The sequence below is a fragment of the Haliaeetus albicilla genome, chromosome 27 (assembly GCF_947461875.1).
Source record: "Haliaeetus albicilla chromosome 27, bHalAlb1.1, whole genome shotgun sequence".
Taxonomy (NCBI): Eukaryota; Metazoa; Chordata; class Aves; order Accipitriformes; family Accipitridae; genus Haliaeetus; species Haliaeetus albicilla.
In genome coordinates this window covers 21,311,135-21,336,432 of record NC_091509.1, presented here as the reverse complement: position 1 = coordinate 21,336,432, position 25,298 = coordinate 21,311,135, and the positions used below count along the sequence as shown (strand labels likewise).

Below are 25,298 nucleotides of genomic sequence, written 5' to 3'. Positions count from 1 at the left end.
ATGATGGTTATTTTGGAAACAGTGATTTCTTACTTAGCGTAACTTCTACTGAGTAATTCAATTTTTTAAAAAAAGCAGTCCAGAGTGCTCTTTTATTTTGCTCCACTTGGCCCGGGGACATGGAGGGTGTTTTACTCTCCCTGGCGGACTACAGCACCTTTTGGCTCCCAGTGCAGACCCCGTCTGACGCTCCAGACCCTGGGCAGAGATCCCCACCTTTTGCTTTATTTCTTATATCCATTGCTATTGGGTTTTATTAACAAATTTTAACCTTAGCAAAATAAAGCTTGTGTTTGTGTAGGTCCTATGATTTAAAAATAGTTTCTAGGATACATCCTGTGATTGATTTTTTTACATTAAACAGTGACTAAACCCTGATATTTGCCTTCCCTGACTGGCTTTTGTCCATTTCCCCAAAAATTTCAGAAAAAAAAAGCAAAATGGAAATCCTCATCCGAAGCATCGCAGCAGCGCAGGTGCAAGCAGCTGAAGCAGGGGGACAGCGTGGCTGTGTGCAGGGGTCCCCTGGGGGCTGCTCCCCTGCCCACCTCCCCCAGGACCCGCTCGTCCTTGCAGGGTCAGAGTGTCCACAGTGCTTCTCTGGAAACCTCTGTCATGTTTCCCAAAGGTGCTTTCTTTTACCCCAGCATCTCCCTTACCTGGGGATGCCCAAAAGCGGCTCGACCCGACCCCCTGCAGCCCTTCCCTGTCCCCTGGGAGTTTCAGTTCAGCGAGGTGGAGAAAAGCCCAAAGCACAGACAAACACATGGGCCATATTTTGTCTTTAAACACCTGGAGAAATCTGCCACCAGCTGTGTACGGCTCTCTCACCATAGTCCGAGTCCCAATTACCAGGAGACGGCGTTATTTAGCTGCTTGCAGATTAAGTCTACATTTTGGCACCTCCTTTCCCCTCCCCAGCTGCTGTCGCAGGAACTTTATTGCAGGGACGGAGCAGGGCAGGGGAGTCCCATGGTGGGGAAGGCTCCATGCCCCCACCCGTGGCTGCGGGATGGGGTGCAATCAAACCCCAGGCTGAGGCAGGATGGCTGCAACTACAGCTGCATCATGTAGCGCTTTTATAAGCCTTATATTTTACTGTAAACCCCAGCAAAATCTGGCCAGTTTGACCACGGGGATCATCTCTTATTGCCTCTGGTAGCCACACGATGGGAACACTGTCATATGGGGAAGCCTCTGAGTGTTCATCCCTGCATCTCGTTTTCACTACCTAAATGCTGTAAGCTGAATTCTACATCCAGAGCCACATCTTCCCAGCCAGCTGACTAATTTTTTCTCCGGGCAAAGCCCAGGTGTGGATGGGCAGTGGTTACTGCACACACACGCTCATGGCCAGGACCTCACGTGAATGGGAACTTGCTACAGAGATCCAACAGTTAATGAAAAAAGAGAAAACCATGAACTTCCCTGTTAATTTCTCTTGCATTTTCATACATTTATGAGACTCATGAAGGTAAAGCAAGCGGAGGAAGTTAATTAAAGTTTCTTCACGGAGCACACGGACCAGAGGGCACTCGAGCACGAGGCTCAGACACTTGCACACAGTCAGCACGCTCTGCCGCTGGGACAAAGCTGATGTACTCTTCTTGCTCCAGAGGAGCTCTGCTGCTCTACAGCAAACACAACCCGACTGGATAAATTGCAAAAATCACACACCCAGCTGATACTCTGAACGTGACTTTTGTTGAATTTAAAAGAAACACCAAAAAGTTCATTGGTGTTCATATGCAAGAGATTATCTGAAAAATGCTATACAATTATTTCGCAAGAAAACCAGCTAAGAACTATTTGCAGGAGAGAGAAACTCCTCATTGTCCAAGGTCACGGTAATTCTCACTATAATATTTTCTCAGCAATACATCTGATAAGGATGACTCCTAATACAACCCTTTGGACAAAGGAGATACCTAAAATGAAACTCTTTACTGACCTACTGTTGAGAAACAGATGCTGAATTGATGTAAACTTGCAAGTTGGAACAGTGGATGGACTCAGGCGTTACCAGGACAGGTCTGAGTGAGTGTAATGACCCTGCCAGTGCCCACACTGTGAAATGTTTTATGTGATGAGTAATAAGTATCACCACTAAAATGGCCTTGCATTCAAGGAGTTTTTAAAAAGGTTCATTAATCCAGCTGCCACGAGGTTTGGCTTATTGTACGTATTTTTGCAACACATTTGTTTCTCTTTCCTTCCAATTCAAGCTATGCCATCTTTTAAACACGAGGCAATGAAAACAGCAGGAGCTACTACAAAAACTTACTTCAGCGTGTAAAAAGATGGCAGCGAGTCCCACAGCCCTTCCAAGCATGGTCTGGGTACACGGAGGCACTACAGCCTTGTGCTGGCATGGGCTGGGCTGGAGTTTTTGGCTGAATTACATTTTCTGGCCCTTTCAGGTGCTTCCTACCACCCTCTGCTTCAGGATCTCCGGGCCATCCCCTGCGCCATCACAAGTATCTTAAAAGAGGAGCGTGCACCAGCCCAGAGAAGAGGTCATGGTAATCCAGCCCATGAATCATTTCCACTAACGAAGCCACCAAAAATGAGTCAGTCGTTGGCTTTGTGTGGTCAAAACACAAAGCGATTAATTCATTGCAGCATTTTTCTTGTGAGAAAGGACTTTTGCATTAAAGCAAAAAGGTTTATAGAAATCATTCCTAAATCCAGCAGTATTTATCAACTTCTTGGAAATATAATTGTGTATTAGCTAGAGCAAGAGGAGCAGGGGAAAAAAGTCTTTCTTCAGTAACTGGGAGGCCTCCCATTTAGTGGTTTTATTCCTCAGCTTAATCCTCTATTTCACATGGATGCCACGGACAATTAGCACCAACCTTTTCACTGGAGGCCGAGCTCCCACCGGCGCAGGCGGAAGAGCACAGACAATGGACAGATCCCATTTGTTTCCTCCGCGGCAGTCCTACCTTCTCTGTAGGCAGATTTGATTTCCTCCAGCACGTGCTGTTCCCCCTTTATCTGATCCTTCTCCCCTCGGGTTGCTTTTCCTTCTTTCATGGGAACTGGAAATAAGATCTCAAGATGCACTTCCTACAATACCTGGAAAAAAAAACTTAGAGCAGGTTTCAAATGATTGCAAAATATTTTTAAAAAATCAATTTTACAAACAATTCTGGTATTTGGACAAAAAAAAAAGTGACTCCCCTGTAACACAGCCAAGCTTTTCTGCATAAGACTGTTACTGATGCAAAACAGTTTAACCATTTTGAGACTTACCATGGAATAACATGTGCCAGCGCTGGGCCAGGGCCAAGTGCAAGCCCTGAGGCAGGCGGCAGGGAGGATCGGCTGTGTCCGCCGGAGCTCTCTGCCCGCCGAGCCACAGCAGCTCGGCAGCCCCTCCACAGCCAGCACGTGCCCTCAACAGCACACAAAGCCTCCGTCCCTCTTCCAGGCACAGTTAGCTAAAAGGAATACTAGAGAGCTTGACGCATCCTGCATAGAAATGGTGAGATTATTAAATTTAGGGTGATTTGCTAGAGAGTCTCAATCTCTATTCGCATTTCTTATCCCCTCCATGGTCGATGGCCAAGGGAGAGGTCCCGTGTTCGTTCAGATCACTCCCTCGCTCAGAGGCTGCATCCCAGCATTTCAACGTGCTCATCACAGCCAGCCTGAGTGAGACTCAGACAGATGGTCACAGTCCAAGAAATCCTGGGGTTATCGAAATGTAAGCAAATCTAAAGGGAGAGGGGAGCAGTGATGTGATGCTGAAGTTTCAGAGGTGCCATTTCAGGTGCACGCAGTACAAAAGGTGCGATGCAAACCCTCCCACCCAAGCAAGTTTCAGGAAAATCACACTTTGCTGGGTCTTCTGCAAAGGTCACCATGTGAGGCAGCACATTTTAAAACCACCATGGAAATCACAAGTATTGCCCACGGCAAGGGCTGAGCCAATCCAGCTGTCTCCCCGCTCCGGGGAAGGATGGAGCACGCTGTTCTCCACAATCAAAAGATGAAACCCGTTTTGGGGAGATTTAAGTTTGAATCCTGTCTGAACCTGCTCAGACATTTACAACACTGGAAGGAGAAAACAACCTGGCTGACAAAATGCAGGCAAGAAGGCCAAAGGTATGTATTTGGTCACTGCAGATGACCACAGACCTGCCACTTACTTGGTATAAAGTGGCTGAGCTGTCACAGACCCAAAATAATTATCTGAGCTTGGAGTCAGTGTTTAACCCACGCCAAACACAAACGCGGGTTTCTTCAGACCCCGTCACCCACCCGCTTTCGGCAGCACATTTCTCCCCTGGGCTCCCAGAACTGCTCTCTGAAGAGGAATGATGGAGCAGTAGGTGTCTGTAGCTTCAGGCCACCGAATGAAGAGAAACAGGAATGCTAAATATTCGAGTTCTCTGAGTATACAAGACCAAATAAGGCCCAGATGCCAAGAGAGTAAACACAAGGCTAATCTACCAAGTTTGGGCAAATGTGATTCAGAGTTCCCTAATGCTACAGATTTTGCCTTGCAGGATAAACCTAATAATTCTCTCTCCATATGCTTATTCTTGTTTAAAAAGGAAGTCTCTGTGTAACCTCCATCTATCTTTGTCAGCCCCAACTGCTTGTTTGTGAGGACTATACATTTGAGAAGTTCAGCCATGAACCAAAACCACAGACAAAACATTTCACAAAGCAGGTAAGTTATATATGTGATAGTACAAAAAACCCAACACACCCCCAAAAGTGCATGGAATCACCATTTCCTCACCTGCCAGGCTGGCACCGAGGATGGTCTCAGCATTTGAAAACCTGGTTACAAAAAGGAAGAGAGACACCTTGAAGTGGAGATTTGTGTTACACCCTCTATGGAAAAGTAATCAAATTCCCACAGATAATCTGCATTTGTAATCAATAACCAGGTGCAATAAAGCATTGAAACTAAATTAAACACTGCTCTACAGCAAAAATTGCTACATAAGTGACATTTATTAATGTTCTGCTATATTTACAGTTTTAACATAGTAAAACTCCAAAGTGAATTACCACTTGGCAGAAAGCACAAAAGTGCACATTAAATCTACATTTATAACGCATCATAGTCTCTGCTAACACAAATTATAAAAGCAAGAATTACAGGTATGATAGGAATTGTCTCAAAAGTCCCAAGCCAAAGAAAAAAAAAAAAAAAAGGCCTTTGTTTTGCAAGGTCATTTTTTATACAAAGTTCCAACGTGATCTTTCATTTTTACACTACCAATGTGTACTGTGAAAATCCCTATATAGTCCAAAAAGTAGGTAGTATGAAAGTAAAGTATACTACAACATTGAGAATATAGACTATTAAAAAATTAATACTTGTGCCACCTTCAAAATCATACTCTCTCCCAATTACACCTCAAGAATCCGTACCGCATAGACCCATTTTTCCTTTCAGCCACAGACAGCACAGGTGCTGTTGGATTTAAGCAGCAGAAAGGCATGTAACCATAGCAATGCCATCGCTTCAACTTTTGAGATCATCCCTTCGGGCCGTCAGCATGACGCAGGCTGTACGGGACAGACCAGAGCCCAAACCCGCTCCCAGGATGGAGGAGGAAATAAAGCAAGCCTGTCCCCTGCTGGCTCCAGGGGCAGGGCTCATGCTACCGAAATCACTACAGAAACTACCTAGATAAGGCTTTATGAGCACGTCACAGACTCGACTGCAATAGCTTTTTCAAACATTAGCCACTAATGATTCAATGATTACAGAATTCTGCATTAATTATTAAAATTTTACACCTAGAAACAAATAGAAAGAAATGCTTCTCCTTTTTTTTTCCCAACAGTGCTTTTATTTTTTTATGTATTTTAAAGCAGGTGATTATTTTTTCTTCTGCTCCAGAGTCTTGATTCACTTCCTGCAGGTGTCCTGTTGCTTCTTGAGGGAGAATTCACTAACGCAGGAAGACATTTGCCAGAAAACATCTGTCAGAGAAGGATATTGAATATTGTAACTATAGTTAGATTGTTATTTCGGATAAGAGAAGGATATAGTTCACAAAGAGTACAGGATGTCTAAAGGCTTATAAAGTATCTCAGTACACAATGACGTGACTCTAGCAAAACGCTCAGTAGTTTTGTGCGTACTTTACAGTTCTGAACAGTTAAAATTCCATAGGGAAAAACAGGCACTAAACCAGACAATGCTCTTAGAAACACTGGCATAAAAACATACAGGTGTATGAAATTACACTGCATTCGCACTATGAGAACAAATTTTGACTTGGTCTTTAGTTGCTGCATCCACCCAGGATGACTGTGACTTTTCTATCTTTCTGTCAAGTGTGCTGGTATGAGAGAGACATCAGCTCTCATAAATCGTCTACTCCAGCCATGCTGGCCAGAACTGTTTAAACCCCAGATCCAACAGAAACCATTTGCACTTGTCACACAGCTGATGTACGCTGCTGAGATGCTGCCCAGGATAATGTCCATTACTAGCACTCGCAGGCTGAATGGTAAACACCAAGCTTTCGATTAGATTCATTTTTACCAGTTATGATTTTCTGGTTTGCACTAATTATTCCTCTCCTCCTCCCCTTCTAATTTTCTAAAAATTATCCCTGCTCTAAAATGAAAATGATCATTCACCATGCCCTTTTCATTATGCTCTGCAGAGGAAATCTCATCTTAAGAGCAATAATACACTGAAAATCCAAGTCTTTTGTGGTTCCCCTGATCAGAATTTAAGACTAAAGATTTATTTTCAGGGGAAGTATCAAAGTTGTAATATTTAGAAATTATTCTGGACATTTATCTCAATGTATCTAAAAGAGAGAGTGCTTTTTCAAAGCTCTAAAATGACCAAAAAAATAAACAAATAAATAAAAATTTTTTAAAAACCCTCTACACCTCCATCCTCACAAGCAAGGTCTCTAAAATTGTCATTTCAAATTCCAAACACAGAAAAAGCCTGTGGAACAAGAAACCACACAGTTCCTTTAATAAATGAAAAAATAAGTTTCAGTAAAGAAGCAAAATCGAAAAAATTGTTCAGTGAGAATAAACGACAGATGATAAAGCTGATGCTTAAACATTCACGCTACATGACCATACAACTGGGGGAAATAAACCCTCTGGTGACTAAGCAGGAATTTGAGAGGATATTACAAAACCTGGAGGAGGTCATAAACCATAACTTTGTTAAACAGAACTGAAACACTTAAATAAATTGACTGAACTATTTTTACACACTATCACCAGTGGAAAACCTCAAGCTGGAAAACGCTGCACAATGGTCGTTTTGTGTAGCACGTTCTCATTACAGGCTAGAAATGAAGCACAATCTTACACAATTTGCAGTTTCTAATAAAAGGAAAGTGCATTTGGAAAAATCAAGCCTCAGTTTTAAAATCTGAACAATTTAATGACCCCCAATTTAAATCTGGGGTTTGTTTGGTTTCTTTATACCACTGTCCCAGCTGCAATTGCTTCAACCCTGTCTTGGGGAAATCTAGTGTTATTACGATATTTCTAAAGGGAGCATCATGTTGCACTCACCATCTGGGAAGCAACCTATTACAGGATTTCCTTCCCCTCAGGGAGGGACAGTTAATGCAAGGCCATTATCTGCTGTAAGCAGGAAATTATGCTAGAAGGGTTCAACTACTTAAGCCTCCTTCTTTAAAGTCCCATTAAGGCAGCAGCAATGTTAAGGTTCAGCCTCAAAGGGAAAGACTTTTAGGCATTAAGGTTATTGAAAGACGTTCAGGCAGGACAGTATGTTCAAGTATGTGGGAGGGGTTTGCAAAGAGCAAAGGTGTGCAAGAGTTTAATTTCTTCAGGAACTTGGCAGAAAATTCAAACAGCATGCAAAATTCAGACAAATTGTTCTTTCTGGGACATGAGCCAAAGACACTGGCACAATCTTCTAACAACATTTTGTGACCTTTACTCATGTTCAGGACATACCACGTGTTTCAGGCATGTGATTTATTCTGAAAGACACACTTGCCAAAAACAGTGCATTACCAAGGGGCAGAGATTTTGTTCTTACAATGCAAGTCATGGAATCTAATGAATATACAATTCCTCAAAGCAAAAACTCAGGAAGAAATGTCAAGTATTCCTCTGCTCCCCACCAAGTCAGTCTGGACTCTGTAGAAACAGGAGCTGCGTATGGGATATCAAGAACAACTGTCTTCTGCTGCCTTGTGTTCTAAAAATATTCAGGCAAAGAAAAGTCTAGCCTAAAAGAGTCACTAAATAGAGTTAAAACCAAAACAGAACAAATTCAGGAAAGTAGAAAGTTTACCTTTAGTAAATAAAGAGAACTCTGGTTCTGGGGAGAGTGGAAAAAGTATCTGGCATCTTCCTAACCTTTGCATAATTAATAAATCCTCTGAGAAACAGCAGAAAACCTAGATGGAAGAAACACATTTGTCCAGTTAACACAGGTGTTGCTTCTTCAATTAGAGAGGGAGCAGTTCAACTCAAGTTACTAGTATGGGGGACCTAAGTCACTGTGATGCACAACAGCTGCTTAAATACAAGAATTTTTTTTTTTTTTTTTTTTAATCAATTACACTTAATCTTTCAATTTCAGGCTATCTCAAAAACAAACTTCCTTAGGCAAACACAAAACTTTTGACTCCAAATGAGATCTAGTCACTTTCAAAGGAGGAAAAAGAAAAGAAAAAAAGAAAGACCACAACCCACTCTTCCATTTAAGATATAAGAACAGATACAACATCAGTTACTATGAAGACAAGCATCATTCTATTCTTTACTTCTTCTGGATGATAAATAGGATGCTGCCACCAAAAAATGACAACAAAAGGACAGTTTTTATGTGTACCTTTAAAACCTAGAAGGCATTCAGTAAGAGGAGGAGTACTCTGAGGGTTACATTTTGGTTTTACATCTATACACACATATTTTAATAGCCAGTAAAGCTATGCTCACAAAAGCCCTAATTGCACTTCACAGTTTTTAAGCGTGCATTCCCTCTTCACCCCCCGAACAAACACTCACCTAGTACAAGGAAGACCCACCAAAGCCAATACTGGCCATCAAAGTAACCAGGAAAATAGGTGGAGAACTGAAAAAAAAAAGCCAACAAAAAAACGATACAAGTTAGAGCACATGGAAGTTTCTGAACATAAACCTATTCTCAGTAATTTCAGCAGTAACCAGATCAAGCCTGCTGCATACACACATCAGACCAACTCTAACCAAGGGGAATGGAACAGATTCAATACCCAGCCATAAACTCTTGCAATCAGTGGAGCAGAAAGACACTACTGGGCAAATACTCCTATTTTCCCTCATGTCTTTGATGCTTATAAACCACAGTTGCAGTTTCTGAAAAGGAAGATCAGGCTTGCAGCAGTGCATCACGTTAATTACACTGTAAGGTTGGATAGCATAGCAAACAAAAGCACAGGTGAAAAAAGAAATCCCAGATCTGTGGAACCCTCTGACAAGATTTTCTATTGGGAAAATAACTGCTTATTGAATGAAAGGCACTGACACTACTAGAGCACTGAAGTTCACCGTGTCAGTGGTAAATACAGTATAATTTTTTTGGTTTCATTCTATTCAAGTTTAGAAACCTAACAAAATGCTAAGCTTGTTATCAAAGTTTAAATCAAATCCACAGTTAAGGTCACTTGTTTCTGTCACACCCCTTAATCCAGCAAACAGTTCCTAACACCAAGTTAACAGATTCTGCATTTACAAATTATAATTCCTATCTTTTCATGGGCTCCAAATAAAGCTTTTCTGATATTTTCTCACAATCCCTCCAAAAAATAGTTTGACTTTTTTTTTTCCATTCCTCCCAGCATCAGCACATCTATACCCTTTTTTTTTTCTCTCTCGCCAGAAAGATTTCTCTTTCTCCCCCTCCAAGTTTTAAAAATACTATGTCAGCCTTTCTTGCTTCTGTGAGAAGAGGTCTGTGCCCTATGTTTGCATTGAGGCTCCCATAATACAAACCAGTTCCAATCAGTCATTTCCCTCCTCTCCCTGTGTGTTCTGGTGGAAGGGAGCACAGTGGGTGTTTTAACAGCCTGGATATGCCCAGAGTTTCTATGGAAAAATCAAACAGAACTGAAAAGCATGCTTCCACCTGATCCCCTCCTGCTTGTGCCGCAGGCACGTCGCACCAGAGGGCACCAGCGGGCTTCTCCCATCCATGAAACAAAGCGGTGGCTGCCTCTTCTTCCTCCAGCAAAGAGCAAACCTCACACCTCTTAAGTCCCTGTTTCCCTCTTCTCATCGGCTATCCCACATTTTAGATTTTTTTTTTTTTTTTCCAGAGAAGCACCTAAGGAACATCATACTGGAAACAAACATCCCGGTGCTGACGGCAGGGCTTGCTTTATCTGGATAAATGTTTTACAAAGATCAGATCATTGTTACTGCTCAACACACAAAGGCAATTTGATCCAATACAGTGGCTCTGTCAGAGTGCACCATACTTGGGTGTGCAATCTTTATTCTCTTTTATTACAATAATAATTCCAGCATATAAACAGAACAGAATGATGAAAAAGCTCTGCTCTCAGTGAATATGGGGCTCAAAATCTATTTTGTTATAAAAAGCTGAATTTATAACTAATTTCAGTATAAGTGAGATAAAAACGAGCTAAGAAAAGAAAGTACCAGTGTCTACGTACATGTTTTTGCACTACACGACTTACCCTAACAATGAGGATCCATTTAATAAGAGACAGACCAAACCCAGAAATGGCCCCGTATCGTCCTGCAGCTGAAGTAGTCAGACAGAAAGACAGGAAAAATCCAATCCAGTTGAAGAGGAATGCCACTGAGAGAGCAGGAGAAAACCAGCAGGTCAAGCCCTCTTTGAATTCCAAGGACAAAACAACATAAAAACCTTGCACACAGGTTTTTCCTTGTGCTACATAAACGTTAGTGTGAAAATAACTCTAGCTATTTTGGGTGACTGCCTGAAAAAATATTAAGTTCCACCATGTACTTACTGAAGAAAGTTAGCATGAAAATGCCATCATTTCCTATCCTCAGCTGGTCGGTGTCATCAAAGTCATCCCGTGTCACAAAGTCGTCATCCTGCAAATCAAAGGGAGAGAAGACGTGGGTGAATTTAAGTCAGTCCAGTCCACACGGCAATCCCAATTCTGCATGTGGCTCTTCAACAAAGGGCCAGCAAACTGTATAGCCCTCTAAAAGCAGCATACAATGGAGGGATATAAAATGCTTTGTTTACATTTAAGGAAAGCCCCCTATGGGGCAGGGGGGTGGAATCCTAAGTCTCAAAAGGCTACAAATACAAGCAGGAAAAATTCCTGCTTCTCACCCTGAGATGATGCAGAGCATGCAATACTAAGTCACTGGCAGTACTTCTTAATTTTTTTTTTAAGATAGTCAAGATCCAACATATTCTTCTTCTCACTGTAAAGAATTCGCCTACTCATAAAAAAAATTAAACTTATCATCTCAGCAAGGAATTTGGCTTCTATGAAGAAGCATAATGAGCAGTGGACATCTAATGCTAGCAGGGGTGGAGGGAGAGGCTGAAAGAGATAACGTTGAAAAAAGCCAAAACCAAATAAAAAAATAATTATTCTGACAAACTATCATCTGTCAGACATTTTATCATCCTTGCATCAGCTACACTGACTCTGGAAAAGTCAGTTAAGTAAGCAGCAGGAGTATGAAGGGTAGATATGCTAGATGGCTGAACAATTAATCCTAAATCTTTAATAAAAAAAAAAAAAAAGCCCACAACAAAACAGTGACAGCACACACGGATTCACTACCATGCCTCTGTCAGCTTGCCAAACTAATCTGAATAGCACATGCTGGCATTACTGAGATGTCTCACATCATCATAGCTGCCCAGAGGAAAATTTAAAAAAAACCAACAAAATTAGCCACAGAACTCTTGGTAGTGTGTAATATCCCCACCTCAGAAAACTTAAAAAATAAATTCTACACAAGAAATGTGAAGGACATACAGCCAGCCAAGTGTACTCACTCTTCCAGGAACCAAGGGAATTGTGGCTTCAGCCTTGGTTCTCTCCGCCTCATCATAACTAGGCAGTGTTGTGGCCACGTTGTAAGATGGAGGCTTAGGAAATCCTGACTCATCCTTGTAGTCAAAATAAGCTGCAAAAAAAAAGTTATATGGAACATAACTTGTCAGTTCAAGAACACTGTGTTGGGAAAGAGAAGCATTTCAGATGACTTCAAAAGACCCCAATAGCCCAGACTGTTGAAGCCTACCCCTCCTGTCCCTTCCCCACCCTTCTAGCCTCTTGCCATCCCAAAATGGAAAGTAAAAAACACAGGAGCACCTTATCTAACAGAGAGTAATACGCAAAGCACTACTTTAACATGCCTGGTTGTATTTATTTTTAAAACAATGATACATGCTGTGTCCCTCCTGACTTCATTCATATTTTCAAATCCAAGTGGTTTGAGTGAGTCAAAAAAGGATCACTGCAAGCCCTGGGCCACTCATGACCAATTTTTCCAGAGAGAGACTCCAGATTGTTTTCTGATGGAGGAGAAAGGGATTGGAACAAAAAAATCAAACATAGCATTTCTGAGCCCCAGTCGCTGAGATGCACTTAAGGAACCAGAACTAATGGGACATCTTTACAGTTAGCGTTCCAAGGCAGGACACTCAATAGGCAGCTTGAGAAACACAATATTCAAACTTCTATCCAAGGCTGGCTGGCTGTTTGAGAGACTAACAGTATGTTGTTGCATTTGATTCACAAATCTTATTCGAACGGTTGACTATGAAAGTTCTGGAGGGAAAAAAATGAGAAGATTTACCTAAGCCAAAATACTCTGATACATAACCAACACAAACCAAGCTGGTTTGCTAAAAGGTATTAGCGACATGACAGTATGATGATTCAGAAGAAGTATAATCCTTATGACCAAGTCCTTAGTTACTGAAAACTGCAGGAAGAGTGAATTCTTTAATCCCTTTCAAGTAACACATCTTTTTTGGAAGGAGCACAGCATCATCCAAACGCCAAATAATGAGAGGGTAACCACAAATCCTCATAGCACTTTGATTTTTAATCGTCTCCAATCTACTGAGAACACTGTGAAATGTAACTTGAACACCACTTGATGGGATGACATCAGATGAACGTAGCCAAAATGCATCTTCTAAACCACAAGTAACAATAGTGTCTCTGGATCAATTCTGATCCTTTGCAGCCTTAGTAAGGATGCTGCAATGCCATCCGTCAATAAGAACAATTAAGGAGGTAAGAAAGAACAAGAGAGCAAACCTAGCTACTTCCTTTTGGTTAAATTTACCTGTATTCTCCGCAGAAATGCTGCTGTAAGGTGGAGGGGCATCATTCACCACTGGTGCAGTCTCGTCTGGCTCCTCTTCATTCTGCAACTGAACAGACCCCCACACAAGAGAGGTTAACAGGGTTTCTCAAGTTCTGTGAAATTACCTCTGTAGTTTTGACTGCATATGGCAGACTCTTCTGGAAGAAGACGGTTCCTCAGCATCATGGGGCATGCAAGCAGTTGCTCTGCTTCATATCGAAGTACTCCCACTTGAAATGATCAATATGACACCTCAGTTTTAATGTGCTTTTACATCGTATCCTCACACATCTGGACTTCAACAAGGCAAAGCGTACCTCTTTTCAGTATCTTTCCATTTCCCTGGCACTTCCTCAGATTCCTCAGCTCACACTGTTTAGGAGCTGCAGTTGCATCTGTTTCAGTCAAGGAAACAGCGGGAGATACCCACCAAAGACTCCATTGCTGCCTATGGCTTTGCTAAGGAAGGGGGTTTTTTCATGGATACATTACATAATGATAGATGTAAGTATGGATCTTGCCATTTCCCTTCAACCTTTCACACTGCATGACTGAAAAGGAGACAGTTTATTTTGTGCACAGTGCTTCCCACAGGCTCTGTATAAATAACCATACAGCTTACCAAATATACAGTGTCGCTTGCATGAAGCAGGTATGCAAATGCAGGCTTTGATCAGCGAAGCTAGCAATACCAGGCCAGAAGCATTCAAAGCAGAATGTACCAGAAAGGAATTTACAAATCAGCTGCCATTTAATTTCTTTTCTTCTTTCCATTTCTCATTTCATCAACAAAGAAACTGAGTTGTGATGCAGAAAGACAACTCATTTCAAAAAAGCACCTTGGGACTGAACCACTGGCTTGAACAGAGAGGTACTACCCTCTTCTGTAATCAACATGAAACAGCAGCAACCCTGCAACTTCTTCCTTAACATCTTCTTGAACTATCCCTTCTGCACAGCCCTGCTAATACTCTTGAAGCCATCCATGATATTTTGCTTTCTTTTCTCTGGAGAGACATGTTGCTGTTCAAGTCCTTCCCAAGCATTTGATGCAGGGGGTGGGAATATGTTCTTATTTTACTTGTATGTATTATCAAGGGAAAAAAGAAAACCAAACCAAAACCAAATCAACTCACACTTCTAAATGAAGGTCTTGTTTTATACGTAACTGTTCTGCGCCTTGTGTTTTCATTCCTTTTGCTGCCTAAGATCAAAGGTCAGACGACATCTGTGTCCTCTGTGAAAGTCAAAGCCGAAACTTTTTCAGATGTTTGAAGTGCAATTCATTGGATGTTTGCATCCAAACCACAGCTGCATGTCTGAACCGTGAGACATCCGAGTCCTACAAGCTTGCTGAGAAGAGCACGGATTGTTTCATTTTCTCTGCCATTAACTGGACAGCCGCACACCTCCGTCAGCTGCACAACCACAAGCACGCACAGAACGAGTAATTGCAACTCGGTGGTTCATTGCACTGTGGCCAGACACAACGTCCCTGCTGGCTTTCCACCTCCTCGGCGTGGAGGCTGCCGTCCTCCCCAGCCTGCCAGCACAGCTGGTGTGTCATAGCTCCCTAAGCCAGTTATGTCAAAAAGATTTTAAACACACCTGCTGTTAATAGAGTTTAACCTAGTAAGGCTTAAATGACTTGGGTTAGCAGGCGATGATGACACAAGCAGTTCTGCTGGCAGGTCCAAGGGGTCGGCCAGGAGGGGGAAAGGGAAGAAATGACACTGGGAAACACTGGAAAAAATTCAGCAGCCCTATCACCCACTCTAGCTGTACCAAAACAACACAACATCACAGCCCTGCACTCTGTTTCACTGTCAGATGAAGCTCACCTTGCTACTCTAACAGCAGCCTCCATCCTCTCCCCACTAACATTTTCTGAACAGGAGAGGTGGGAAAAAAAAGAAAAAAAGAGGGAGCTGGTCAGCCCCAAGCTTTCCGGATAAGGACTCCCCACATGGCACAAAACTGAACCACTTCCTTGAAGAAGGAGAAGTTAAGTGATCCAGATGAAAATTTAATCTATATTACACCAAGAGCACCTCCTAGCACAGATGCTGTGGCTGTCAGCAGGAGACACCTAAAATGCTGGCCCCCGGCCAGATGCAAACCCACACCAAATCAACCCCTTTCTGCGCCCCAGGAGCGAGGCCGTGGGGTACACAGGGCAGAGGTACCTGCCTTGATGCCTGCAGCTTTAATTAGCCGCAGGGCACCAAGCAATTAACACGATAAGCTGCAGCGACTCCCACAACAGCAATGCATCTTCATCATTTTCAAACCAGCTAACTCAGCATGAGCCCTTACCAAGAAACAAAAATGCCTTATTTTATAAACCCCATGGAGTTCAGCCATTGGAAGAAAATGCAAACTAACTTGTGAAGTAATTGCCTATTAAAATAAGCTTTAAAAAAAAAAAAAAAAAAGAGCACTGCTGCAGAAATTCAAGAGCAGCCTGCACACAGCATGAGAGAGGCAACCTAAGGGATAATCCAGTAAAATGCAGAGTCAAACTAGTCGATTTAGTCTCTCCCAGCTTTGTAGTCTATGAATTCTCAGAAAATGCTCCACCATGCTTATTTTCAGTCTATCCATGAAAATTCAATACTTCTCCCCTTTTTGTCTTCTGCCTATGCAGGACCCAGTCTACTAACGAAGGAGGAAAGACTCGGACACACTAGGGACACTCTGGCTAACGCATGCCCTGCACTATCGGCTCACCTAGTGAGGGGGTGGCAGAAATTAACACCCTAATGTTTGTAAGAAAGAAGACATATACAACCTAAAAGTACAATCACCAAGGCGGGGGAAGGAAAGCACTAGATGTGACAACACTGGAAGAGATGAAACAAAAGAGGACACAGATAGTTAAGTATAATATTAATTCTTACCACTGGAAAGCTTACAAGGTTCTTCTTTCAATGGTAAAGAGAAATACATATTCTTACAACTACCTCGTGTGGGAGAAAGCAAGCTGAACTTACTGCTGGCTTCAAACCATTACAATTCAGGTAATGACACAAAAAATGCAGTTACTTTTTAAAGTTGAGCTAGAGGCTGTAGGAGGTATACAGATATAGAAAACAGATTTTTCCTCTAATGGACAAGGTACACAAATGCCTTCCAGCCTTTTTAATGATTCCAGGCATCTAAAATTCAACTAAGTGCTTATTAGCAAAGCCGTAAGGGTTCATGTGACAGGAAGAATGAGTCATCAGACCTCGCAGGGCCCAGCTCCCTGCACTGTGCAGCACTGGCCCTGCGTGTTCCATCTGCCTTGTGCAGCGCCAGGTACGCACAGCGAGGAAGGCCACGCACAGTGAGGAAGGCTGCGCTGCTCGGGTTTGCAGGCAATTCCCCCTTGGGCCACTGCTGAGAGTCTTCAGAACCCGGAGAACCTGATAAAAGCAGCGTTTGGCTGAAGTCTATTTTGCTGAGGCTGTGCGGTATTCTTTCTTTGAGTCACCGATGGATTTTAGCTTTTAAAGCATGACTCTTGTATTTGTGGCATTAAAAAACAGTCTTTACAGCAATGCATAGTTATTAAAACAAAACTTTGGCTGTGCTTTTTTCACCAGATTGCTAAAACAACAGAAAGTTGCCTGATAGAGCAGAACAAGACCCAGGGGCATTTATTTTCCCAAAAACACCATCAGAAGCTTGGCTCTGAGCAAGACATCGCCTCTGTCTGCCACTTCCCCTGCTTGAGACATATGACATATAAATACACACAGCACAACAACATTAAAGTTCGAAACATACAAAATGGTTTGAAATATTTCCATATAAACTTTGAAGAAAGCATTTCCAATAAATGTATTTGTTAACTCTTCCAAATTTTCTAAACTTAGCACATGGGCTGCTGACACAGTTTTGGATCTTTTTTTTTAACCTCCCCTTGCCCCAAGTCCTTAGGCTGCATGCAAATATTCTTTACACTAAATGAGCATTACTACAAGCTTCGCTTTAGCAATATACCACCAGTAACATATTAAACTCAGCCATATATCATCAATGTTTACTGCATTTCAGTTCTTTTTTTATGTTCTGGCATGCAAGGTAGAACTGCACAGAAATCCCACAGAGGAATTCTAGGATGAAGACAACCCTAATCAGATCGCGTTTTTGTTGTTACTATGGTTTCTCTGAGATTTCAAAAAAGGCAGATATTTAGGCTAATGACAGAAAGAGAATCAATATTTTTTTAAAATGTGATAGGATTGATTTTTTTCAGAACAATGAAATCATAACCTTTGTGAGCCAAATGTTGAAAAAAAAATAAATAAAAATGTGTATCACTACAAGATTTGAGAGTACTCCAGCAAGACAACAACCTGCCCACAAAAAGGTTATACTTCACTCCCATTGCAACACCCCCTAACTTTTCTCCTTCCATACCTCTGGCCTTTTGGAAGCAAGTGGAAGTTGCTGCCAACTCTGAAGGAGAAGAAAATTGTTTTTATTGACTTACACTTCACTTTAAACGTACCCTGATTTGAAATCTTGACTTTTGCCCAATGCTGTTGCAGATTCCTATAACTTAATATCAGCTTATTAATCAGCACGAATAATGACAAGCTATTAGACAAGTCAGCCCACGTGCATCAGCCCTCTCCTTGATGAGCAAATAACTGTTTTCTCCCGTAGGCACTTCCAGTTCATTTAACCGAAGGAGAATGACAGCCCCGAACAGAGTGTCTACCCCAGCTACCTGCGCTCAGGCACAGCACGGTGTGTGCTGTAGGTGACACGCTTGGCAGTCGCGCTGTCTAAGCAAACCCTCCCCTGCCTTCCCCCTGCACCAGGAGATGCTGATGCTCCTGCCCAAGTCTTGCGCTGGGAAACTGATTCTCCCCAGGGCCCTGGGCACAGCCCAGCTCTGGGGAGCGACCTCCCGAGGTCTCTGTCAACCTGAGCTACTCCTTCATTTTAATAAAGGGCTGAAAACTGTGCCTTCACTCCCCCTCCCCAAAAATGTGGTGGGTTTTTTTTTTCCAGCTGGACCAGCTCCCTCCCACACAGCGAGCACACATCTGCACCCACACGGCGGGATGCACTGGGCAAGGACCAGACACCAGTGGGAGCATCTGCCTGAAGGGTACATTTGCAACGACCCTCCCAGCTACCAAGGTAAAAACACAAATCAAAACATATTTTATGTCCATCAAAACACAGCCTGTGCTCACAAGGATGTTGTTCTTCACTGACTCACTGCAGTTAAGGGCCTGACAACACGGAAGTACACCTCAGTCCTGGGAAACATGCTGATCTAATTCCCTCACCTTTGCTCAAATGGGGAATTATACTGGTCTGGCTAGGCTGCAAACAAGCACTTTGGCCAGCACAAACCTGTGCCTAGACTGTCCTTAGATTTGAGCATTCAATACGGAAGAAGTAGGTTTTAATCTTAGATAGCTGTAATTAAATTTCATACACTTACCAAAGCATAAGGCCTTACCATAATATTTAGGATCAGATTAATGTTTTTCTGGACGTTAAGATATCACGGAAAGAATTCTGAATCTTTTAAGCATTTTAAAATATTTTTTTTAATTGGCATAGGAAGAACGTTAAGTATCTTCAATGAAAAAAAAATCCCATTGTGCCACCATACATCAAATTTGGGTATTTCACAAGAGGAGGCAGAAACAGAATGAATAGATACACCTTAATACTGAATTTTTCTTATTAGTCCCAATGACAAAGAATAAGAATTCACACACACACAGAAGTTTTCCTATTTGCTTTCAGTATGGCTACTCTTAAAATGAGATGCCAAGCACATATAAAGAGGTGCCACATCTGTGAGCCACTTAACAACCTGAAAGCCTGAGGGACTGTTCCTACATCTGCTTCCCAGATGGGATTTTGGAGCCCCACTGAATTTTAGTGATGAGAGAAAAGTCACCAAAGAAGCCCAACTAAGAGTCCAACACAATCCTGATATCCGAGAGAGTATTTTACTAAAAAGTTTGTACACAAGGCTATTTTCTCGTGTTAGAAAGGCTACGTGATGATACTGAACTACTACTGTTTCACTGTCTTCCCCAAGTCCTTCGAGTTTTAGAGATGGAATATATTTTAATTCTGTAACTACTTTTTCACTTTGAATCACTAAAACCTTGCAAACTCACCTGACAGGCACTGATGCCTACAGAAGCAGGTGTTTCAGAACAGAACAGTGAGACTTTAGTCACCTGAACACAGACTCGGCTGGACATCGGGCAGCATCAGACAAAGCGTGTGGCCCCCATCAGCTGCAGCAGAACCTAAGAGTGGCGGCTGTGCAAGAAGTGTGATTTTACTCTGCAACTTTCTTTTAAATCTTTATTGGTTTTATGTCAATGGACATCTCCTATTCTACTTGTCTGAATACAAAAAAGAATAAAAAAATGTGAAAAAACAACCTACCCTACCAATTTCCTTACCGTTCTTATCAGTTGCCTGTATCTTTAGCAAGCACATCTTCTGCACACTACCTCACCAAGGAAACAAACGGCCGCTGACATCACTAATTCTAACTGCTGACATTAAAAGACTTGGTATATTCTCACCTTTTAGTATCAATCTGCATGCCCATTTCAACTGAAAAATTAAATACAAGCTTAAGGTAAACACAAGGTAGCAACTGACATCTGCCTCCCAGTTTCACTCCAGCCTTCCCAGATATTAAGTAAGCATTGTGGTCCTTCATGGATTTAAACTGTATTCACATTCTATCTTCAGCAATATATTTCTTCTACAGTTTCACTGAAAGAAAACCAAGCAAATAGAAAAGCCTTTCCTCCTTATGTTTCCCATAGACACCTCCCCTTATGAAATGATTCATGATCCATGTAAGCCTTCAACAAGTGGAACAGGAAGAAATATCACTTAAAAAGCAATGTGTCCTCATTATTTAAGACACCCACCATTTTCCAGGTGGGTTTACATTACTCATATACATCACATATATTTTCAAATGGTTCAAGTAAGAAGCATGCCTCTGTTAACACACAGCGTAAATAAACCTATTAAAAGCCTGGCTATTTTTTCCAGAACAGAGGCTAGTTTCTATTCTAAGGTCAAAACACAGTTCTGTCACTGAACTCACAATCCAGGGGTTATGCTCAAAAGGCTTTAAGCCACCTAATCCTAACAACATCCCTGTGTAACTTACCCAAAGGCAGGTCTAAATTACAACAGCCTCCCAGTGTCCCTTTTTGGGACACAGCACCGCCCAGAATGATGATACCAGGGCATGCTGCAGCCTTCCTTCCTCCCGAACATCTCCCATTCCCACCTCCAACAAGGACAGCCCCGTGTCAGCCGGCCTGCAGAGGAGGAACCGAAACCAGCAGTCTGCCCTGGTCACCCTGCCCGGCTCCTGCTCGCCGCCCCAGCCTGTGCTCCCGACAGAAAGGGGCCAGGGGAAGCTGAGATCCTTTCTCTGGGGTTTTAGCTTTTTTTCTTCATCGAGCTGCACTTCCTCAGTATATTAGATCAGACTACCACATCATCCAAAGCCGTCATCACAGGCTATTTTTTTTATCACATTATCTAATGCCTGAGCAAAGCACAAGGACTAGAAAGTTAACTTTAGAAAATAAATCACATGCCACTGAACACCCCTTCAACAGTGCACATATTGGTGAACGGACACAGCTTGTGAGTTTGCACAGCTCCCCCCTCCCTCCCGCCCCCCATCTGCAGGGCAGCACGGGCTGAGGAACAGGGTGGAAGAAGAAACACAGAGGTTTCAAACTCAGTTACCGATTTCTGTTGTCCTCAGACCACCCTCATTAACTATCACCTTTTTTTCTGACAGTACACACGCTCAGGGAATCCTACAAATATTTTACATGTTCAAATCGTGCCCACACCTCAGCAGCGCTGCTCCTACACACAGGTCAACACACCGCTAACACCTCCCGGAGCAGGGGTTACACGACCCTGGCATTCTTGGACAGTATATCACACTTAGCTGTACAGGAACTGCCCAGTTATGTGACAAACTCCACTAACGCATTACTCCCCCCCAAATTATCAAGTTTTATAATTCTCAGTTCTCCTTCACTGCCTCATAATCCAGTAACTTATAAGATTAAATGAGCTTGTTCTGAATTTCTACAGGCAACCTGCACTCACTGTATTCAGCTCCAGCCTTTACGGTTATCAATTCACTACAAGTCTTTCTTCATTGGCACATGGTAGGTTCATTAATTGTACATTCATACACACACTACGTTTCAATGTATGGAAAAAAAATTGACACATTCTATGCCAGAAAGACTCTCCCACCCTCTCATCTCCTCTTAATCTAAATACCAACTCTGCATCTTTAGTTTCACAGCTTGCAGGGTTTTTTGGAGCAACAGAAGCATTAGGAGCCAATTCAGCAATAACACGCTTTACAATACAAATACCAGGGTTCTGGCAGAGGGCGAGGAAAAAAAAGGAATTTCTAAGCAACTACACAAAAGTAAATATATTTATGCCTGATTTTTCGATTCTGCACTCCAGTTACACCAGTCGTTTCACCAAGCCTCCATTATCTGTTTGTCTTTAGCAGTATAAATCCTTTGGGGCACAGCCTGCCTCCCTAATCTCTGCAGTACCACGCAGAGTTATGCTCTACAGCAACAGCGGTGTCTGCTACGTGTCTGTTGGATGTGTTAGCAGGATCTGGCGAAATGACAGCTTTACACATTTCTCTTTAAGGAAACCAGGACTGTGCTTATCGGTCAGGTAGAGAGTCACTGAAGAGCAATGCAATAGCGTCCTTCAGCACGTTTTGTCACCTATCTCCACGGGCTCAAGGCAATGAGACAGGAAGCTAGATCCCTTTGTAAATGACATTTGTGAAGACGTTTGTTGGGGTCAACACCAACGGCAGGACTCTGATGGGAAAGGCAATTAACAAAAAGGCCTGGTTATTTGCACCTATTATTTCCAAGAACAACAACAAAGAGATCTGTCTTTGTAAGGGAACACATCTGTTTTGCACAGAACAACAACAAAAAAAGCCTAAGTTTTACTTAGCTTTTACATTTCTAGTATGTAAAAACCAGAGCCCTCCAACTGTCATGCTGAGACTAATATTCTATCCCACTGGGAAGGTGCATCTCGTATTCTGAAGAGAGCAAGCCTACCCACACTGAAAATGCTACCAAGGCAAAGCCATACCACAGAGATTTCTCGCAAGAACCTCGGTTAAGCAGGAGAGACCTGTGTACCATTTTGCAGGATTTCTGCCTTACTTTAAGTAACGAAGTCGCCACGTCTGCAGGTCAGGAACGTGTGCCAGCAGGAGCCGGGTCACACAGCGGGACCCAACCGACCCCGAACCTTTTCTGCGAGGCCGATACTCCTGACAAAACACGTCCTCTCCTTCAGGAGGCAGGGAAGGAAGAACAACCCCAAATTTACGAGGGAGCTCATTAAGGACAGTCTCTGGCCTACGGGGGTTTCAAGCTGAGCCAGAGAGAACCACGCGTGAAAGATGAAATAAAGTTAAGGGTCATCTCAAGACGACGCGGAACAAGTTTTCTCCTCGGGAGAGTCCAAGCAAAGTTCGCTGACCTGCGGGCTGGAACTCAGAGGCCGCGGAGCGTCTCTGCAGCATCGCGGGGGTGGGGGGGGTCGGAGAGGAACATGACCCTGCGGGGACAGCAGGTCGCCCCCTCCACCCGGCGCTCCAGGCCGCGGCCGGCCCCGGGAGCGGGCAGACACCGGGCCCCAAGGGGAGAGGCCTGGGGCACCGCGGCCCCGGCGGGGAACCGCTCCCCAGCCGCCGGCCCGGCCCGGCCCACCGCGCCCCAGCCGGCAGCCGAGGCCTCCGCCCCGGAGATCCGCGGGCCCCGCTCACCGCCCCGTTCTCCCCGCAGCGGGACAGCGGGCCCCCGGCGCCCGCAAGGCCCGGCCCAGGCCCGCCCGGGCCTCGGGCCAGGGCTGAGGCGCCGCCCGGCTCCCGGGGCCCCGTCCTCTCTCGGCGCGGCCTACGGAGCCGCGGCGCTCGCGTTACCCACCGCCGCCCTCCCTCCCTCACCTGCTGGTACCGGCCGCTGCTGGGCTCGGCGGCCGCGGCCGCCATGGCGCTCGGAGCGGGGCGACGGGGGGGGGGGCTCGGCGGCGGCGGCGCTGCCCGGCCGCCTCCCGACGGGCGCTGCGGAGGCGGAGGCGGCGGCGGCGGCGGCGGCGGCAGCCGGGTCGCTCCTCGCTGCGGGCTCCGCTCCCGCCCCTCCGCCCGTCACGCTCGGTCGCGCCCGCCTCCCGCTCCGCCCGCGGGGACGGGCCAAGGGCCGCGGCGGCGAGAGCCGGCCCGGGGGGTGAGGGCAACGCTGGACGGTGGGGTGACCCCGGGCCGGCTCCGCTGAGTGCCCGCAGGGCGACCGAACGCAGCGCCGGAGCCGGCCGGTCTGTGCCCAGCTGCGGGGCGAGGGGAGAGCCGGTGCCTGCGGGCCGGCAGGAGGTTCCCCGGCCGTTTTGTGGGAGCTGCAGAAGTAACCCCACAAGCTGCGCGCGCTGCGGGTGCTCTGCGTTACGAAGCTTCGCGTGTAATTAATTATTCGGAGGGAAAGCTTCCATAGAAAGCGTTAAAGAAACCCAGGCAGGCAGAAAATTGACGCAAACGCGCGTCGAAAAACAACGCCGCCTCAGCGAGGACGCGCCGGGGCCAGCACCCACAGAAACCGGCACTGTCCCGAGCCACGCCAACCTAGCCTTGGTCGCGTACGCCCATCGCCTGTCGTCACCACCACCACCACCACGTCGTCATCGTGCCGGCACGTGCCCGCGCCGCCAGCAGAGAAGAGGGCCGCGACGTGCTGCGCCGCAGCTGAAGCAAACACGAGACGTTGGCCAACTCCTCCGAAACCGCCATCAGATCCTTCATATCCGCATAAAGCAGATGGCATTGCAGATTTGAAATCTCATTCCAAAAGAAGCACGCATAGGAAACCTACGCAGCGATAGAAGTTTGTTTATTCAGAGAGCTTTTGCGTGGAATGTTACATTGATTGAGAGACTTTCCAGCCTGCGTAACCTTTATTTTCGACGTGCGCAGTTCAGCTATAGTCAGGCTTGTACAAAACTACCCACATCAGTCCCTAAGGTTGATGAGACTTACATATATCAGCTTTAGGATGAGAAAGGCTGAATCAGCCCTGCTGGGATTCCAAGCTGCAAATCCAGAGAGTCGCAAGAGTTTAAACCTGAGGGCATGGTTTTGAACTGCATACTCAGTCATAAATACATGCCTTAATGCTCATTATTCAGTAGCATAATCAGGTTGGATTTTTTTTTTCTGTATTCTGTTTTTGCAGTAGTAGGTAGTTCACCCATGTCTTGGCGAGATGAATGAACATCACAGTTCTCATGTTGAAGGAGAGGCAGGAGTGGTAAAGGGTTTTAGACAGGAATAACCTCAGAGAGTGAGAAATGCCGGAGACACAAGGAGAATGCAGGTTCCTTGCAACACAGATACCTTTGAAGGGGCTGGAATGAGAGCTGCAGGCACTGACAGACTCCCTGGTTTCACCTCTCCCCAACATGCACAATTTGCACTAAGAATCTCTCTCCAGTAAGAAGCTGTCCTGATGACAGGCACAGATTTACTTGCCATTGAGGTGGGATTATAGCCTAAGTAAGGCTATAGCCACAGTGGTAATAAGCTGTACGCTGATTGACTTCGACATCGTAGAGACTAAAATAAGAAGCAACCTGTACATGTCCTCAGAAAAGATGCTGGAATGTATCCTGAAGAAATGGTGAAACAGTTTGTATCGATTGCCAGCCGGAGGCAAATCACTGCCTAATTAGGCCATCTAGTCCGAGCAAGACTCATACAGGAGGGGTAATGGCAATATCTTCCAGCTGCTTTCTATGTGTTTATTTTTTAGGTGGGGAAGCTCTGTAGAAAGATGATGCTGTGGTTACAGCGCATGACTGGTTCTGCTTTCATTTCCCACGAGGTTTTAGGCAAATCACTTCATGCC

The 25,298-nt window shown here is 44.3% G+C and overlaps 1 protein-coding gene and 1 long non-coding RNA gene across 2 annotated transcripts; one reads left to right on the top strand and one right to left on the bottom strand.

Annotated features, from left to right (window-relative positions):
- Window positions 1-4,952: 4,952 nt before the first annotated feature.
- On the bottom strand, window positions 4,953-23,551 carry NDFIP1 (Nedd4 family interacting protein 1). Its single transcript, XM_069772537.1, has 8 exons — window positions 23,351-23,551; window positions 13,294-13,381; window positions 11,990-12,120; window positions 10,974-11,061; window positions 10,674-10,798; window positions 9,001-9,067; window positions 8,282-8,387; window positions 4,953-5,952 (listed from the first exon to the last, which is right to left on the bottom strand). Exons 1-7 carry the CDS (start codon window positions 23,393-23,395, stop codon window positions 8,284-8,286), a joined length of 648 nt encoding a protein of 215 aa, XP_069628638.1. The 5' UTR covers window positions 23,396-23,551; the 3' UTR covers window positions 4,953-5,952; window positions 8,282-8,283.
- On the top strand, window positions 17,899-19,669 carry LOC138682330 (uncharacterized). The gene is made up of 3 exons (XR_011322435.1): window positions 17,899-18,054; window positions 18,322-18,453; window positions 19,465-19,669. It is a non-coding gene; the product is annotated as an uncharacterized lncRNA (long non-coding RNA).
- Window positions 23,552-25,298: the final 1,747 nt, after the last annotated feature.